The sequence below is a fragment of the Ranitomeya variabilis genome, chromosome 3, assembly GCF_051348905.1.
Source record: "Ranitomeya variabilis isolate aRanVar5 chromosome 3, aRanVar5.hap1, whole genome shotgun sequence".
NCBI classification, from domain to species: Eukaryota; Metazoa; Chordata; class Amphibia; order Anura; family Dendrobatidae; genus Ranitomeya; species Ranitomeya variabilis.
Window position 1 is genome coordinate 22071895 of NC_135234.1, and position 20515 is coordinate 22092409.

General features: G+C 47.7%; 1 protein-coding gene across 2 annotated transcripts; it reads left to right on the top strand.

Annotated features, from left to right (window-relative positions):
- The first annotated feature begins 10046 nt into the window (after positions 1 to 10046).
- CREG1 (cellular repressor of E1A stimulated genes 1) lies at positions 10047 to 18582 on the top strand. Of its 2 annotated transcripts, none has more exons than XM_077293738.1 (4): positions 10047 to 10377; positions 15500 to 15619; positions 15697 to 15882; positions 17631 to 18582. In XM_077293738.1, exons 1-3 carry the CDS (start codon positions 10090 to 10092, stop codon positions 15880 to 15882), a joined length of 594 nt encoding a protein of 197 aa, XP_077149853.1. In that variant the 5' UTR covers positions 10047 to 10089; the 3' UTR covers positions 17631 to 18582. The 2 variants fall into 2 exon arrangements, with proteins under 2 accessions (XP_077149853.1, XP_077149852.1); XM_077293737.1 differs by having other exon boundaries at positions 10048 to 10377; positions 15697 to 15881; positions 17628 to 18582.
- Positions 18583 to 20515: the final 1933 nt, after the last annotated feature.

The window sequence follows — 20515 nt, forward strand, 5'->3', positions numbered from 1 at the left end:
TTGTGTCAATGTATCCTTTATGGTAAGTGCACACAACGTCTTTTATTAGTTTTTACCATCAGTTTCATCAGTGACTATCACAGACCCATATACAGGGGCATAACAATGGCGGACGTAGGGGGTGCGACCGCGACCAGGTCCATGTGAGAGGGGGCCGGCGATGACAGTGCCTATTTCAGCCGGATCTGTGACCGATAATACTAGTAAGGGGCCAGGATGGGGACATTATAATAGAAAAAGGCAAAGGACAGGGGATATTATAATAGGAAGGGGCACAGGATGGGGGACATTGTTACAGGACGTACTCGGGCTGGGGGACATTATTTCAGGAAGGAGCCTAGGATGAGAGACATTTGACATTTTTACAGAAAGCGTCCTGGATGTGGGACATTACAGAGGGGGAACAAAATTACAGAAAGGGCCTAATGATGGGGGACATTATTACAAAAATGGGCCCAGGATGAGAGATATTTTTACCGAAACATGAGACTTGGCTGGATGAGAGCCATGACTGGGCTGTTAACTTGCAGGGCTATAGCCTTTTCAGAAATGACCGTACAGATAAGCGAGGGGGTGGGGTGTGTCTGTATGTAAAATCTTCCTTAAAACCCATCCTGCGTGATAATATAGGTGAATCTAATGAAAATGTAGAGTCCCTGTGGGTGGAGATAAGGGGAGGGGGAAAAAATAATAAATTACTGATAGGGGTTTGTTATAAATCTCCAAAACTAATGGAAGCAATGGAGAATATCCTCGTAAAGCAAATAGATGAAGCTGCGACTCCAGGAGAAGTTATTATTATGGGGGACTTCAACTACCCTGAAATAGATTGGGGAACAGAAACCTGCAGTTCCAGCAAAGGTGATCGGTTTTTGACAACTATGAGAGACAATTACCTTTCACAGCTGGTTCAGGACCCAACAAGGAGGGGGGCACTGCTAGACCTAATATTAACAAACAGGCCAGACCGCATATCAAATATAAGGGTTGGGGGTCACTTGGGGAATAGTGATCACAAAATAATAAGTTTTCATGTCTCCTTTAATAAGATGTGTAGTAGAGGGGTGACAAGGACACTAAACTTCAGGAGGGCAAATTTCCAACGGATGAGAGAGGATCTTGGTGCAATTAACTGGGACGATATCCTGAGACACAAAAATACACAAAGAAAATGGGAGACATTTATTAGCATCCTGGATAGGACCTGTGCACAGTATATACCGTATGGGAATAAACATACTAGAAATAGGAGGAAACCAATATGGCTAAATAGAGCTGTAAGGGGCGCAATAAGGGACAAAAAGAAAGCATTTAGAGAATTAAAGGAAGTAGGAAGTGATGAGGCATTAAATAAATACAGAAAATTAAATAAATTCTGTAAAAAGCAAATCAAGGCAGCAAAGATTGAGACAGAGAGACTCATTGCCAGAGAGAGTAAAAATAATCCCAAAATATTCTTTAACTACATAAATAGTAAGAAACTAAAAAATGACAGTGTTGGCCCCCTTAAAAATAGTCTGGGGGAAATGGTGGATGAGGATGAGGAAAAAGCCAATATGCTAAATGACTTTTTTTCATCAGTATTTACAAAAGAAAATCCCATGGCAGCCAATATGACTAGTGATAAAAATTCCCAATTTAATGTTACCTGCTTAACCCAGCAGGAAGTACGGCGGCGTCTAAAAATAACTAAAATTGACAAATCTCCGGGCCCGGATGGGATACACCCCCGAGTACTGCAGGAACTAAGTACAGTCATTGATAGACCATTATTTTTAATCTTTAAAGACTCCATAATAACAGGGTCTGTACCACAGGACTGGCGTATAGCAAATGTGGTGCCAATATTCAAAAAGGGGACAAAAACTGAACTCGGTAATTATAGGCCAGTAAGCTTCACCTCTACTGTGGGTAAAATCCTGGAGGGCATTCTAAGGGATGCTATACTGGAGTATCTGAAGAGGAATAACGTCATGACCCAGTATCAGCACGGGTTTACTAGGGACCGTTCATGTCAGACTAATTTGATCAGCTTCTATGAAGAGGTAAGTTCCGGACTGGAGCAAGGGAACCCAGTAGATGTAGTGTATATGGACTTTTCAAAAGCTTTTGATATGGTACCACACAAAAGGTTGTTACATAAAATGAGAATAATGGGGATAGGGGAAAATATGTGTAAGTGGGTTAAGAGATGGCTCAGGGATAGGAAACAAAGGGTGGTTATTAATGGAGCACACTCGGACTGGGTCGCGGTTAGCAGTGGGGTACCACAGGGGTCAGTATTGGGCCCTCTTCTTTTTAACATATTTATTAATGACCTTGTAGGGGGCATTCAGAGTAGAATTTCAATATTTGCAGATGACACTAAACTCTGCAGGGTAATCAATACAGGGGAGGACAATTTTATATTACAGGATGATTTATGTAAACTAGAAGCTTGGGCTGATAAATGGCAAATGAGCTTTAATGGGGATAAATGTAAGGTCATGCACTTGGGTAGAAGTAATAAGATGTATAACTATGTGCTTAATTCTAAAACTCTGGGCAAAACCATCAATGAAAAAGACCTGGGTGTATGGGTGGATGACAGACTCATATTCAGTGGCCAGTGTCAGGCAGCTGCTACAAAGGCAAATAAAATAATGGGATGTATTAAAAGAGGCATAGATGCTCATGAGGAGAACATAATTTTACCTCTATACAAGTCACTAGTGCGACCACACTTAGAATACTGTGCACAGTTCTGGTCTCCGGTGTATAAGAAAGACATAGCTGAACTGGAGCGGGTGCAGAGAAGAGCGACCAAGGTTATTAGAGGACTGGGGGGTCTGCAATACCAAGATAGGTTATTACACTTGGGGCTATTTAGTTTGGAAAAACGAAGACTAAGGGGTGATCTTATTTTAATGTATAAATATATGAGGGGACAGTACAAAGAGCTTTCTGCTGATCTTTTTAAAGGGCCACTGTCACCCCCTCCAGCCGTTATAAACTAAAAGAGCCACCTTGTGCAGCAGTAATGCTGCAGTCTAACAAGGTGGCTCTTTTAGTTTTTGCTTCTGTTATTCCCTCAATAAAGCGTTTTATAATTTTCCCTAAATACCTGTCTTTGTACCTGGAGGCAGGTCTGAAGCCTCCTCTGTGAAGCGCCCAACTGCCGTCAGTCATCTCTTCTGGGGATGTGGTCGCCGCCCCCTGCGCGCTGTTTCTTCTTAAATCCGGCGCCTGCACTGTGCGTGCCTGCCTGGGGCAGGCGCAGTCTTCATTGTCCTTCATAGCTCAGATCCAGGGTGCCTGACTGCGCCTGTGCGGGCAGTGCGGCCAGCCTGTTACTGAATCCCCGCCCCGCACTGTGTTATGCATTATGCACCGTGCGGGGCTGGGATTCCTGGGCATGCGCACTGCGCTTGTCAGACGCTCCCCCAGGTTCCCCGCCTTCCAGCGTCGGTCTGTGCAGGAATCTGCCCTGGAATCCCAGCCCCGCACTGTGCATAATGCATAACACAGTGCGGGGCAGGGATTCAGTAACAGGGTGGCCGCACTGCCCGCACAGGCGCAGTCAGGCACCCGGCATCTGAGCGATGACGGACAATGAAGACTGCGCCTGCCCCAGGCATACTGTATAATGGCCACACATTATGCTCCATGCTGTATAATGGCCACATGATGCTCCATACTGTATAATGGGCCCACGTGATGCTCCATACAGTATAATGGGCCCACATGACGCTCCATACTGTATAATGGCCACACATGGTGCTCCATACTGTATAATGGCCACAAATGATGCTCCATACTGTATAATGGCCCCACGTGATGCTCCATACAGCATAATGGGCCCACATGATGCTGCATACTGTATAATGGCCACACATGATGCTCCATACTGTATAATGGATCCACATGATGCTCCATACTGTATATTGGCCACACAGTGCTCCATACTGTATATTGGCCACACATGATGCTCCATCTATATATATAATTGTCTAAAGGTTTTTCCGTCTGTCTGTCTGTCTGTCTTTCTGTCTGTCTGTCTGTCTGTCCTGGAAATCCAGGCCTCAACCAATCAGCGACGGGCACAGCATGGCGACGATGATGTCATAATGGAAATGGCCGCGCGGCCTCGACCAATCAGAGACGGGCACAGTATCGACGTAGATGCCATAATGGTTGCCATGGCGACGATGATGTCATAAAGGTTGCCTCGACCAATCAGCAACGGGCACAGTCTGCCGCGAATTCTGGAATCATCATTGTCCATATACTACTGGGACATGCATATTCTAGAATACCCGATGCGTTAGAATCGGGCCACAATCTAGTACTGTATAATGACTGCACATTATGCTCCATGCTGTATAATGGCTACACATGAAGCTCCATACTGTATAATGGCCACACATGATGCTCCATACTGTATAATAGCCCCACATGATGCTTTGTACTGTATAATGGCCACACATGATGCTGCGTATTGTATAATGGCCACACATGATGCTCCATACTGTATAATGGCCACACATGATGCTCCTTACTGTATAATGGCTCCACATGATGCTCCATACTGTATAATGGCCACACATAATGCTCCATACTGTATAATGGCCACATTATGCTCCATACTGTATAATGGCCCGACATGATGCTGCGTACAGTATACTTGCTCCACGTGATGGTCCATACAGTATAATGGCCCCACATGATGCTTTGTGCAGTATAATGGCCCCACACGATGCTGGGTACAGTATAATGGCCACACATAATGCTGGGTACAGTATAATGGCCACACGTGGTTACCCCACCCCCATCATTGCCTTCTCCATCACTACAAACACACACCTTTCACTGGGCACCCTCGCAGCAGCCCGCAGCTTCCACTCCCATGGCGTTGAATGGTGTCATCCAGCTGCGCCGCTGACTGCTCTCGTCGCTGCAGCTGTGATACGCCACTGATCAAGACCTCCTGTGTCTCCTGTGCCAGTCAGTGTCAGAGCGAGGAGCAATATCTGCTCTGATCCGACACAGCCAGCGTCCGCTCCGTACACCTCGTACACATGCGACTCAGCTCCATACACCTTGCACACACGCCTCCGCTCCGTACACCTCGTACACACATGCCTCCGCTCCGTACACCTCGTACACACACGGCTCCGCTCCATACACCTCGTACACACGGCTCTGCTCCGTACACCTCGTACACACACGGCTCCGCTCCGTACACCTCGTACACACACGGCTCCGCTCCATACACATTGCACAAGCTGCTCCGCTCCGTATACCTTGTACACACATGGCTCCGCTCCATACACATTGCAAATTCCGCTCCGTACACCTCGTACACACGTGGCTCTGCTCTGTACACCTCGTACACACGTGGCTCTGCTCCGTACACCTCGTACACACATGACTCTGCTCCATACACCTTTCACAAGCTGCTCCGCTCCGTATACCTTGCACACACACGGCTCCTCTCCATACACTTCGTACACACACGGCTCCGCTCCATACACATTGCACACTCCACTCCATACACCTCGTACACACGTGGCTCTGCTCTGTACACCTCATACACACGTGGCTCCGCTCCGTACACCTCGTACACACACGACTCTGCTCCATACACCTTTCACACGCTGCTCCGCTCCGTACACCTCGTACACATGGCTCCGTACACCTCTTACACACACGACTCCGCTCCATACACCTTTCACACGCTGCTCCGATCCATACACCTCGTACACACACTGCTCTGCTACATCCACACTGTAAACACCTCCTGACCTCACACATACGCTTACCCTCGTCCAGCACCATGACAACCAGCAGAGTCCTGTACATGGAGGTCCTCCTGATCATGTGACCCCTGACTCCTCCCATCCTGTGACTTCATCACAGGTCCTGTGTGCACGGAGCAGCCTGAGCCAATATGCTGCTCTGTGGGTGCAGGGGCTCAGGGAGCTGACCGGGTGATATGCACACCTCCCAACCAGTGCGGGACAACTAATGTTCCTCCCGGGATCGCGGGGCTGACTGTCAAAATCAGGACAGTCCCGCTGGATCCGGGACGGTTGGAAGGTATGGCAGTGAGACTATGGAACTCTCTGCCGTATGATGTTGTAATGAGTGAGTCATTACTTAAATTTAAGAGGGGACTGGATGCCTTTCTGGAAAAGTATAATGTTACAGGGTATATACACTAGATTCCTTGATAGGGCGTTGATCCAGGGAACTAGTCTGATTGCCGTATGTGGAGTCGGGAAGGAATTTTTTTCCCCATGGTGGAGCTTACTCTTTGCCACATGGGTTTTTTTTTGCCTTCCTCTGGATCAACATGTTAGGGCATGTTAGGTTAGGCTATGGGTTGAACTAGATGGACTTAGTCTTCCTTCAACCTTAATAACTATGTTACTATGAAAGTGGCCAGGACTGGGAAAATTATACAGTAAGAGAAAAGGACTGGGAACATTATTACAGAAAGGGGTCAGGATGGGGAACATAATAACAGAAAGGGGCCTAGGGTGCGGGACATTATAGGAGGGGGAACAAAATTACAAAAAGTGGCCAAGGATGGGGGACATTATTGCAGGAAGGAGTCAACGATGGGGACATTATTACAAAAATGGGCCCAGGATGACAGATATTTTTACAGAAAGTGGCCAGGACTGGGAACATTATGACAGGAAGGGGCCAGGACTGGGAATATTATTACAGAAAGGAGCCAAGATGGGGACATTATTGCAGGAAGAGGAATATTACGACAGGATGGGGACATTATTACAGGAAGGGGCCAGGATGTGCGACATTATTGCAGCCAAGGATGTGGGACATTATTACAGAAAGGGGCCAAGGATCGGGACATTATTACAGAAAGCGGCCAGGATGGGAACATTATTACATTGAGGGTGAATACACATGCCTTTATAAGATCTAGAATGTTACAAAGGCCCATACACCTGACTAACATGGTGGTGGGGGGCACAGGTCCAAACGAATAGGGTGGGTTTGCTGCATTTCTGCTCCAAAGACGTTTGCTAAAAAATAATGCATTGTGCTGAAGTGCTGAAAGCGAATTTGAAGTGTTTTTTTATGTGGATTTGATCCCAGAAAAGCGTAAAATAAATAGCTCAGAGTCTTTGGGAGAACCCTGTGGGTCTGAAAACTTTTGCAAAGCATTGTGCGATGTCATGTGCAGAAAGCCTCACACAGGATCCTGGCGCCACCTTGTGGCCATTTCATAGATTGGATAGAAGTTCTACTAAATGTGCCACAATCACAATTCTCTGGGCCCCGATGGTTTACCAGATCAATCCTGTGAAGACTTTCCCGCTGTTTTTGCCCCTTGGATGCTCCGCTTCATCGTCTCCAGTCTGGCTTCAGCTGGGTCACTATTCCAACTCGGCCCGTATAACTGTAATTCCCAAATCTAATAACGCTCATTCGGAGTGTGACATTTATAGGCCGCCTCTTTTATCAAACATTATATCAAAATTTTCACAGCCCCCTCTCCGCTGTGCACCCCCACCCCCTCATACTGAGGGCAATCTGACCATGTGGCCCCTGGAGCTACGGGACCCGGGCGGTAACCCAGATTGTCCTTATTATAATCCACCTATGAGCGTATGGGCTTTGGCCCCATTTTTCTTAATAGTCCCCAAGGTCTTAATACAAATATAACAATGTCCCCCACCCAGGCCCCTTCCAGTAATAATGTCTCCCATTCTGTGCTCCTTACTGTAATAATGTCCCCTATCCTGGCCTCTTCCTGTAATACTGTCTCCCATACTGGGCCCCTTACTGTAATAATGTCCCCCATCCTGGCCCCTTACTGTAATAATGTCCCCCATCCTGGCCCCTTACTGTAATAATGTCCCCCATCCTGGCCCCTTACTGTAATAATGTCCCCCATCCTGGCCCCTTACTGTAATAATGTCCCCCATCCTGGCCCCTTACTGTAATAATGTCCCCCATCCTGGCCCCTTACTGTAATAATGTCCCCCATCCTGGCCCCTTACTGTAATAATGTCCCCCATCCTGGCCCCTTACTGTAATAATGTCCCCCATCCTGGCCCCTTACTGTAATAATGTCCCCCATCCTGGCCCCTTACTGTAATAATGTCCCCCATCCTGGCCCCTTACTGTAATAATGTCCCCCATCCTGGCCCCTTACTGTAATAATGTCCCCCATCCTGGCCCCTTACTGTAATAATGTCCCCCATCCTGGCCCCTTACTGTAATAATGTCCCCCATTCTGGCACCTTCCTGTAATAATGTCCCCATCCTGGCCCCTTCCAGTAATAGTGTCCCCCATCCTGTTCTCCAACACATACTAAATTGACATGCAGCGTCCTCCTCAGACTCCATGGGCGGGCCGGGCATGTCGGTGCTGTCATGTGCCGCCTGTGACGGGCACACCGCTGTCACCTGACAACTCTCTCAAACAGATCCAAGGAGATCTCCATGAGAATGTGATCTATGGCCATATCTGATCACCGGGGGGCGCTATCTCCGCCCTGTGGGGTTCATCTGATTCTCCCCCACATAGACGTTCCTATATGAGGAGGTCGGAGGACGAAGCTTCTCAGGAGCCGGCGCTGACACCTGGGAGCGGGGCCCGGGGCCCGACACCTGCAGCATTAGAGGCCGCACAGACATCTGACTGCGCCCTGGACTTTTCCTGGAGAAATCGAGTCTAGAGACCTTTTGTGACTTTTCTTCTCCCGATTTTTCACTTTTATTTTCCCGACTTTCAGAACCGCGGCGTGTCGATTTTTTCAGCATTTTTGCATCGTTTTTTCACTTTTATGTTGCTTTCTAAGGCTACGTTCACATTTGCGGTCAGCGCCGCAGCGTCGGGTGCCGCAGCGGCGCCGCATGCGTCATGCGCCCCTATATTTAACATGGGGGCGCATGGACATGCGTTGTGCTGCGTTTTGCGCCGCATGGCCGCAAGCGTTGGACGCAAGAAACGCATCAAGTTGCATTTTTTTTGCGTCCAACTTTCGGCCAAAGAGGACGCATGCGGCGCAAAACGCAGCGTTTTAGCGTGCGTTTTGCCGCGTTTTTGTTTGCGTTGTGCGCTGCGGCGCCGACGCTGCGGCGCACAACGCAAATGTGAACGTAGCCTAAGGGTGAAAAAAAAAACACTGCAAAAGTTTTCACGGCGCTTTTAAAACTTTTTGCTGAATAATAGAAAACTTTATTAAAACACGTAGTATAGACAAAACACACCAGTAATCCACACCTCCAAAAACCGCTGTGAAAAAAAAAAGACCAAAATGCCGCATAAAAAAAAAAAAGAAAATGCAAAAACAGAGCTTTTATATTCACACTGAGGGTTTTTTTTTTTTGAGACTTTTAAAAACTAATTTTTTTTTTCAAGTGTGAACTGCACCAATAGAAAAGTGAACAGGAAAAGTTTTCTAAGAGTTTTTTGAAGACTATTTCAAGGAGGATCCACTGCAAAAAAAAATTGCTTAATGGAAGAAAAAACGAAAAAACCCTTTCTGTCCAGTGCGCAGTCGCTGCACCTGCCGACAATCCCTAAAGGGACTATATTAAAGTAAAAAATTGAAAAAAAAAGTTTTAAAAAATATTTAAAAAATTTATAAAACCCCAGAAAATTCAAATCACCCCCCCCCCCTTTCCCATTAAAAAAAAATAAAAACAATACACACATGTGGACTGCACTGATGGAGCCCTGAACAGCACAGCGCCACTCACTGTGTAGTGGCCGCTGTCGGTACTGCAACTCGGCTCTTATTGAAGGGATTGTTATGAGCTGCAGTACCCAGAATTGCCACTATGAAGCGCTATGCTGAGGCTACAAGGTGACATGTGTCGCCCCGCCCACACACTATTCCTCTATTTTGTTTAGTCATGATCTTTCTATTGGTTGTTACATAACAAACTCCTCCTCTAACTTGTTGTTTACATCCTCATTGTCACCACGCCTCCTGGCTGTTGTGATTGGCCACCGTGCACTATTCTCCTCCCCTATTGGTCGCACGTTCTCGGGCTCCTCCCCTGGGGCGGCGTGCTTCTCCTTCTGTCACTAGGTGCCTCCAGTCCTGTCAGTGAGGAGGAAGGATGAGCCGGGCTGGTGTGATCGTGTCCTGGGGGGTTTCTCTGGTTTTCTTCCTGGTCGTATCGCTGGGGGCAGCTGCGATCCCCCCTCACAATGAGACCGCCCGGGTCGCCCGGTACGTGGCGCACAAGTGTGACTGGGGCGCTCTGGCCACTCTCTCCAGCCACGAGCCGGTGCGGGGGCTGCCCTTCGCCAATGTGTTCTCCGTGAGTGACGGTCCGCGGGGCCAGAGCGGCGGCGTGCTGTACTTCTACCTGACCGCCATGGAGATCTCCGTGCAGGACCTGCAGGTGAGCGGCGGCCGCCGGGGGTGACGTCATAGCTGCCCCGGGAGGCCCGAGTGTGGGGTCAGCTCAGGAGGGGTTAACTGGCTTACAGCAGTCCGATAATCCGGAGGAGCAGGAGGCGGTATAGGCGGGAGCGTTACTGGTGACTATCCCTGCAGCGGCGGGAGGAGAAGCGTTATCAGTGCCGGCCTGCAGGGGGCGCCGCTTATCTCACACACTGCAGCCGCCGAGCGGAGGGGGGTAATAATGATAATAATGCCCTCCCTATTACTACTGCTGCCCTCACTATTACTACTACTGCCCTCACTGTTACTACTACTGCCATCACTCACTATTACTACTGCCCTCGCCATTACTACTGCCATCACTCACTATAACTACTGCTGCCCTCACTATTACTACTGCTGCCCTCACTATTACTACTACTGCCCTCACTGTTCCTACTACTGCCATCACTATAACTACTGCCGCCCTCACTATTACTACTACTGCCATCACTATAACTACTGCTGCCCTCACTATTACTACTACTGCCCTCACTATTACTACTACTGCCCTCACTATAACTACTGCCGCCCTCACTATTACTACTGCTACTGCCCTCACTATAACTACTGCCGCCCTCACTATTACTACTACTGCCATCACTATAACTACTGCCGCCCTCACTATTACTACTACTGCCATCACTATAACTACTGCCGCCCTCACTATTACTACTACTGCCATCACTATAACTACTGCTGCCCTCACTATTACTACTACTGCCCTCACTATTACTACTACTGCCCTCACTGTTCCTACTACTGCCATCACTATAACTACTGCCGCCCTCACTATTACTACTACTGCCATCACTATAACTACTGCTGCCCTCACTATTACTACTACTGCCCTCACTATTACTACTACTGCCCTCACTATAACTACTGCCGCCCTCACTATTACTACTGCTACTGCCCTCACTATAACTACTGCCGCCCTCACTATTACTACTACTGCCATCACTATAACTACTGCCGCCCTCACTATTACTACTACTGCCATCACTATAACTACTGCTGCCCTCACTATTACTACTACTGCCATCACTATAACTACTGCCGCCCTCACTATTACTACTACTGCCATCACTATAACTACTGCCGCCCTCACTATTACTACTACTGCCATCACTATAACTACTGCCGCCCTCACTATTACTACTACTGCCATCACTATAACTACTGCCGCCCTCACTATTACTACTACTGCCATCACTATAACTACTGCCGCCCTCACTATAACTACTACTGCCCTCACTGTTACTACTACTGCCCTCACTATTACTACTACTGCCATCACTATAACTACTGCCGCCCTCACTATTACTACTACTGCCATCACTATAACTACTGCCGCCCTCACTATAACTACTACTGCCCTCACTGTTACTACTACTGCCCTCACTATTACTACTGCCCTCGCCATTACTACTGCCATCACTCACTATAACTACTGCTGCCCTCACTATTACTACTACTGCCCTCACTATTACTACTACTGCCCTCACTATTACTACTACTGCCCTCACTATTACTACTACTGCCCTCACTATTACTACTACTGCCCTCACTATTACTACTACTGCCCTCACTATTACTACTACTGCCCTCACTATTACTACTACTGCCCTCACTATTACTACTACTGCCCTCACTATTACTACTACTGCCCTCACTATTACTACTACTGCTGCCCTCACTATTACTACTGCTGCCCTCACTATTACTACTGCTGCCCTCACTATTTCTACTGCTGCCCTCACTATTACTGCTACTGCCCTCACTATTACTACTACTGCCCTCACTATTACTACTACTGCCGCCCTCACTATTACTACTGCCGCCCTCACTATTACTACTGCCGCCCTCACTATTACTACTGCCGCCCTCACTATTATTAGTGCCCTCACTATTACTACTACTGCTGCCCTCACTATTACTACTGCTGCCCTCACTGTTACTACTACTGCCATCACTATAACTACTGCCGCCCTCACTATTACTACTACTGCCATCACTATAACTACTGCCGCCCTCACTATAACTACTACTGCCCTCACTGTTACTACTACTGCCCTCACTATTACTACTGCCCTCGCCATTACTACTGCCATCACTCACTATAACTACTGCTGCCCTCACTATAACTACTACTGCCCTCACTATAACTACTACTGCCCTCACTGTTACTACTACTGCCCTCACTATTACTACTGCCCTCGCCATTACTACTGCCATCACTCACTATAACTACTGCTGCCCTCACTATTACTACTACTGCCCTCACTATTACTACTACTGCCCTCACTATTACTACTACTGCCCTCACTATTACTACTACTGCCCTCACTATTACTACTACTGCCCTCACTATTACTACTACTGCCCTCACTATTACTACTACTGCCCTCACTATTACTACTACTGCCCTCACTATTACTACTACTGCCCTCACTATTACTACTACTGCCCTCACTATTACTACTACTGCCCTCACTATTACTACTACTGCCCTCACTATTACTACTACTGCCCTCACTATTACTACTACTGCCCTCACTATTACTACTACTGCCCTCACTGTTACTACTGCTGCCCTCACTATTACTACTACTGCTGCCCTCACTATTACTACTGCTGCCCTCACTATTACTACTGCTGCCCTCACTATTACTACTGCTGCCCTCACTATTACTACTGCCATCACTCACTATAACTACTGCTGCCCTCACTATAACTACTGCTACCCTCACTATTACTACTACTGCCCTCACTATTACTGCTACTGCCCTCACTATTACTACTACTGCCCTCACTATTACTACTACTGCCCTCACTATTACTACTACTGCCCTCACTATTACTACTGCCGCCCTCACTATTACTACTGCCGCCCTCACTATTACTACTGCCGCCCTCACTATTACTACTGCCGCCCTCACTATTACTACTGCCGCCCTCACTATTATTAGTGCCCTCACTATTACTACTACTGCTGCCCTCACTATTACTACTACTGCTGCCCCCACTATTACTACTACTGCCCTCACTATTACTATCGTTATTAGTGATGAGCGAGTATACTTATTGCTCGGGTTTTCCAGAGCACGCTCGGGTGGTCTCCGAGTATTTGTTAGTGTTCGGAGATTTAGTTTTCCTTGCCCCAGCTGAATCATTTACAGCTGCTAGCCAGGCTGAGTACATGTGGGGGTTACCTGGTTGCTAGGGAATCCTCACATGTACTCAGGCTGGCTAGTAGCTGTAAATCATTCAGCTGCTGCAATGAAATCTAAATCTCCGAACACTAACAAATACTCTGAGATCACCCGAGCGTGCTCTGGAAAACCCGAGCAACGAGAATACTCACTCATCACTAGTGTTGAGCGATACCGTCCGATACTTGAAAGTATCGGTATCGGAAAGTATCGGCCGATACCGGCAAAGTATCGGATCCAATCCGATACCGATACCCGATACCAATACAAGTCAATGGGACTCAAGTATCGGACGGTATTCCTGATGGTTCCCAGGGTCTGAAGGAGAGGAAACTCTCCTTCAGGCCCTGGGAACCATATTAATGTGTAAAATAAAGAATTAAAATAAAAAATATTGCTATACTCACCTGTCCGACGCAGCCGGGACCTCAGCGAGGGAACCGGCAGCGTTGTTTGTTTAAAATTCGCGCTTTTACTTGGTTACGTGAAGTCCCGGCTTGTGATTGGTCAGGGCGGCCATGTTGCCGGGACGCGGACCAATCACAGCAAGCCGTGACGAAATTACGTCACGGCTTGCTGTGATTGGTCCGCGTCCCGGCAACATGGCCGCCATTAACCAATCACAAGCCGTGACGTCACGGGAGGCTGGACATGCGCGTATTTTGAAAAGCGCGCGTGTCCAGCCTCCAGTGACGTCCCGGCTTGTGATTGGTTAATGGCGGCCATGTTGCCGGGACGTCACTGGAGGCTGGACACGCGCGCTTTTCATAATACGCGCATGTCCAGCCTCCCGTGACGTCCCGGCTTGTGATTGGTTAATGGCGGCCATGTTGCCGGGACGTCACTGGAGGCTGGACACGCGCGCTTTTCAAAATACGCGCATGTCCAGCCTCCCGTGACGTCCCGGCTTGTGATTGGTTAATGGCGGCCATGTTGCCGGGACGTCACTGGAGGCTGGACACGCGCGCTTTTCAAAATACGCGCATGTCCAGCCTCCCGTGACGTCACGGCTTGTGATTGGTTAATGGCGGCCATGTTGCCGGGACGCGGACCAATCACAGCAAGCCGTGACGTAATTTCGTCACGGCTTGCTGTGATTGGTCCGCGTCCCGGCAACATGGCCGCCCTGACCAATCACAAGCCGGGACTTCACGTAACCAAGTAAAAGCGCGAAATTTAAACAAACAACGCTGCCGGTTCCCTCGCTGAGGTCCCGGCTGCGTCGGACAGGTGAGTATAGCGATATTTTTTATTTTAATTCTCTTTTTTACACATTATTACATTAATGTTGTTGCGATACCCGATACCACAAAAGTATCGGATCTCGGTATCGGAAATTCCGATACAGCAAATATCGGCCGATACCCGATACTTGCAGTATCGGAATGCTCAACACTACTCATCACTAGTCGCCATCACTCGCCCTCACTATTATTAGTGCCCTCACTGACACTCGCCGAGTTTTCTTTTTCGTAGTTTCCTCTTTTCTGTGTTTTTTCTCTCGCTGACGCTGCAGTTGACGCTGCAGAATCCGCGGTTTTGCAATGTTCCCGGCTCGTGACCGGAGCTGCGTGTGTCTGTGAGACCAAGGCAGAGGTGCTGTATACGGAGCCTATAGAATCACGTGGTCACATGACCGAGGCCTTATGTAACACCCCATGTGACTCCGACTGCTCCTCAGTTCCACCCTCATGCTTTATACTGCAGCTCTGCTTCTTATTAGTGCAGTCTGCTGCTCATTTCCACACTCTTGCTTTACACTGCAGCTTTGCTTGCTGTGGACAGGTAGCCGTCAGATGGCAGTACCTATGTCCGAGTGTCCGGAGGACGCCTCTGACCTCAGTCTCCTCTTCTCTTCCGTATCAGGTGAATGCCAACGCCTCCCTGACCATGTCTCTGGCGCAGACCCCATATTGCCGGCAGGAGCACTACGACCCCCAGAGTCCGCTGTGCGCTCACATTATAATGTCCGGCAGCATCCAGGAGGTGAGGACCCCCGCGGCCCCGCTGTGCCCACATACATGATGCATATAGTGTAGATATGACCGATGCTTTACACCCAGGTGGCCGCCGCCGAGTCTGACAAGGCGAAGATGGCACTGTTCAGCCGCCACCCGGAGATGGCGACCTGGCCGCGCGACCACAACTGGTTTTTTGCCAAACTCAACATCACAAACATTTGGGTACTCGATTACTTTGGAGGAATCAAAACCGTCACCCCGGAGGAATATTACCAAGCCAAACCTTAGTGAGTACCGCCTATAGCAGCTGCCCAGTATATACTATATACAGAGCCGGCCGATCAGCTGACAGTCTGTGTCCTAATACTGGGGGGAATGATTGCCCCCGACAGCCGCTCTGTACATGAGGAGGAATGACTGACAGCCGCTCTGTGCACTAGGGGGAATGACTGACAGCCGCTCTGTACACTAGGAGGAATGACTGCCCCCGACAGCCGCTGTGTATACTAGGAGGAATGACTGACAGCCGCTCTGTACACTGGGAAGAATGACTGACAGCCGCTCTGTACATGAGGAGGAATGACTGACAGCCGCTGTGTACACTGGGAGGAATGACTGACACCTGCTGTGTACACTGGGAGGAATGACTGACAGCCGCTTTGTACACTAGGAGGAATGACTGACAGCCACTCTGTACACTAGCAGGAATGACTGACAGCCGCTCTGTACATGAGGAGGAATGACTGACAGTCGCTCTGTACATGAGGAGGAATGACTGCCACCTGACAGCCGCTCTGTACACGAGGAGGAATGACTGCCACCTGACAGCCGCTCTGTACACGAGGAGGAATGACTACCACCTGACAGCCGCTCTGTACACGAGGAGGAATGACTACCACCTGACAGCCGCTCTGTACACGAGGAGGAATGACTACCACCTGACAGCCGCTCTGTACACGAGGAGGAATGACTGCCACCTGACAGCCGCTCTGTACACGAGGAGGAATGACTGCCACCTGACAGCCGCTCTGTACACGAGGAGGAATGACTACCACCTGACAGCCGCTCTGTACACGAGGAGGAATGACTGCCACCTGACAGCCGCTCTGTACACGAGGAGGAATGACTACCACCTGACAGCCGCTCTGTACACGAGGAGGAATGACTGCCACCTGACAGCCGCTCTGTACACGAGGAGGAATGACTACCACCTGACAGCCGCTCTGTACACGAGGAGGAATGACTGCCACCTGACAGCCGCTCTGTACACGAGGAGGAATGACTACCACCTGACAGCCGCTCTGTACACGAGGAGGAATGACTGCCACCTGACAGCCGCTCTGTACATGAAGAATGACTGCCACCTGACACCCGCTCTGTACATGAGGAGGAATGAATGCCACCTGGCACCCGCTCTGTACCCTAGGAGGAATAAACTGCTACTGACAGCCTCTCTGTACACTAGAGGAATGACAGCCGCTCTGTACCATAGGAGGAATGACAGCAGCTCTGTACACTAGGAGGAATGACTGACAGCCTCTCTGTACACTAGGAGGAATGACTGATAGCCGCTCTGTTACTAGGAGTAGTAACGAGCGAATATACTCTTTGCTCGAGTTTTCCAGAGCACGCTCGGATGATCTCCGAGTATTTGTGACTGCTCAGAGATTTACTTTTCTTCGCCTCAGCTGCATGATTTACGGCTACTAGCCAGGCTGAGTACATGTAGGTGTTGCCTGGTTACTAGGGAATCCTCACATGTAGTCAGCCCGGCTAGTAGCCGTAAATCATGCTGCTGAGGCGAAGAAAACTAAATCTCCGAGCAGTCACAAATACTCGGAGATCACCCGAGCGTGCTCTGGAAAACCCGAGCAACGAGTACACTTGCTCATCACTAACTAGGAGGAATGACTGCAACCTGACAGCTACTGAGTGGAAGAAACGACTGTCAGGTGGCGCAGGAATTGTGTTGGCCTCTGTGAGCGCGGCCTTACATACATGATCATGATATATCTTCTTTTTTTATCTTAAAGGTCTGATCTTGCGGATCCGGCTCCTCGGGGGCGGAGACTTTCTCGATCTGATGCCGATGTGCCTCTTTGTTCGTTATCTTCTCTGCATAAATCTAATCTTAAAGGAGCGCTCTGGTTTTATATAAAGTTTTATCGTCGCATGAAAGGAAACGTCTACAACTTTCTAAGAGACTTTAAAATTCCTTTCAAGAACTTTGATTGTATCAAGAACATTTTCTTTCACTGACAGCAAGCGGAGGCTAAAATCTCATCCTAGTCTTGTCCTGCTCTGACAGCTGAAGTTTGTCACAATGGATCAGTGTCGGAAAGGGTATGTGAAAAATGAATGTTTCCATTCACTGACTGGGAGCAGAGATCTTGGACGGGACGACGACATGAGATTACAAACTTTCTAGTAAACTTTCAGAACTTTTCATTTTGAGTTGATTAAAGGGGAAAAACTGTGAAAGCTTTTATGATGTCTGCTGGGGTTTGTTTGCTTTTTTTTTTTTTTTTTAAAGGGACATACCATCCAGATGCAGAATTATATTGAGAAGTCTCTTCTAGTCCCGTCTTAATTTGCCATTTAGGATCCTACAAAGAGCATCTCTCGCACTGGAGCACACATCCTGTGTAATATTTCATTTGTCCTGCGGGTGCGCTGCAGGAATATCGAACTCTTGATTATATCTGATCGCTGGGGAAACCATGAATGTCGGGGAGTGTGACAAAGGGTTTTCCTACCCCTTTAAGTGCTACTTTCCCACAAATCACCAGTGGGCACAGATCAGGGATGGGGTTATTATTAATGTTATGTTCTAAACGCTCAAACATGTAACAGCCAGGGCTTGCTGGGACTTTTGGTACTCCATCTAAGTATCCTCTGTCTTATTCTAATAACGCTTGCTTACATATACAGGAGTGCCGAATGATTTGTGCTTTTTAAATAAAGTTTTGTATTTTTATTTAACAATTACATCCAGTCTCCTGAAATACTTTGTGCTGCTGTAGACCCGCCATCGCGTTCAAAGTATATTTTACTACTACATTGTTGCCAAAAAAGTGATTCTTCACCCTATAATTAAAGGGGTCCAGACCAGCGCTCATCTGATCAGACTGGCCAGGTAGGAGATCGTACGGTAGGCCAGAGTCGCTTTTTTTCTCGCTCCTAGAGGGCGGTCCCAAGTTGGGGACCCACATCTATGACAAACTCAGACAGGAGCTGCCTTCTAGGGACAATCCCTTTAATTTTGGAAAAATCTGCTTAATTCTGCAGGCCGAGATGTAGAAGGACACGGGGCGAGCGGACGATTACTAAGAGACTGAAGGCAGACTCGCTAATGGAGGACGGAGATGGGGTCTCAGAAAATGGCGTGCTTTTTTTTTAAATTTTTTTTTACAAATTTTGGATTTTTTTTTTTTTTTGATCCCTTAGATAAAAAAAGAACCTAGACATGTTTGGTGTCTATGAACTCGGGATGACCTGGAGAATCATATCGGCTGGTCAGTTGTAATATTTATTGAACATGGTAAAACAAAGCTTGAAAATTTTATTAGTGGAATTGCACTTTTTTTGCAATTTCACCACGCTTGGAAATGACACGATATGATAAAATCAATGGTGTCGTTCAAAAGTGCAACTCGTCCCAGAAAAAAGAAGACCTCACATGGCCATATTGATGGAAACATTTTTTTAAAAAAAGTTATTGTTCTGGGAAGAAGAGGAACCAAAACTTAAAATGCCATGGAAGTGAATGGGTTAATCAAAAGTATTTGCAAAGTAGACAAGATACAATGTCACTACATGGCATGGACTACCCCCCTACCTTTGGGTTCTTCTATGGCGCCGGCGGACCCCCAGAGAGGTCAGGGGATGATAATGAAATGAATAGTGACACGTGGAAGCCGTCGTTGCTGCGGAGGGTTTTTATTTCCTTCGAGCAATGAACCCGGCACGAGATAATAATTATATTCTCCAGGAAAGTCAATGGCGTCCTGGCAGCGCGGGAAAGTGGTTGTCAGTAGATTGTTTCCTGCGAGGACGAATGTTTCCGTTATGTAATTAGAAAAGTTAATTTCTCTGGGCACAGAGCGGCCGTCCGAGGATTCGTCAATAGCGGCTGTAATCTCGGTGGCATTGCCGCTATTGATTCAGAATCCTCCCGCGGTTTGCGGTGACTGGATATCGATCCCTCCGCTCTGTAAACTATTTATTTTCTTTCTACACATGTTTCCAATCTCTAAGAAAAGGAATCGGAGTGCTGAAAAAATGTTATTTCACACCGGCTGCTTCCCCGCGCGCCCGCAGATTCCTCCAGATGGTTCCTCGTTTGTCAGGTTTTGTACTCTAGTCACATCCAAAGCTGCACTCAGAATTCTGCTTGTTCCCCCCCGATAGATCTCGGGCCGCATCACCGCACATGTTAGTGCCCCATGTCGTGTGTTTTTTTTAAATTATTATACAGATATGTAGTATTTTGATGTGCTCACATAAAAAAGCAATACAATTTTCAAAGGCAGTACCCTCATAATACTGCTATAATATGCTCACATAAAAAAGCAATACAATTTCCAAAGACTGTACCCTCATAATACCGCTATAATATGCTCACATAAAAAAGCAATACAATGTACAAAGACAGAACCCTCATAATACCGCTATAATATGCTCACATAAAAAAGCAATACAATGTACAAAGACAGAACCCTCATAATACCGCTATAATATGCTCACATAAAAAAGCAATACAATTTACAAAGACAGTACCCTCATAAGACCGCTATACACTGTGTTCCAAATTATTATGCAAATTGGATTTAAGTGTCAAAGATTTAATTGTTTTGCTTTTCAAATAAACTCGTGGATGGTATTGTGTCTCAGGGCTCAATGGATCACTGAAATCAATCTT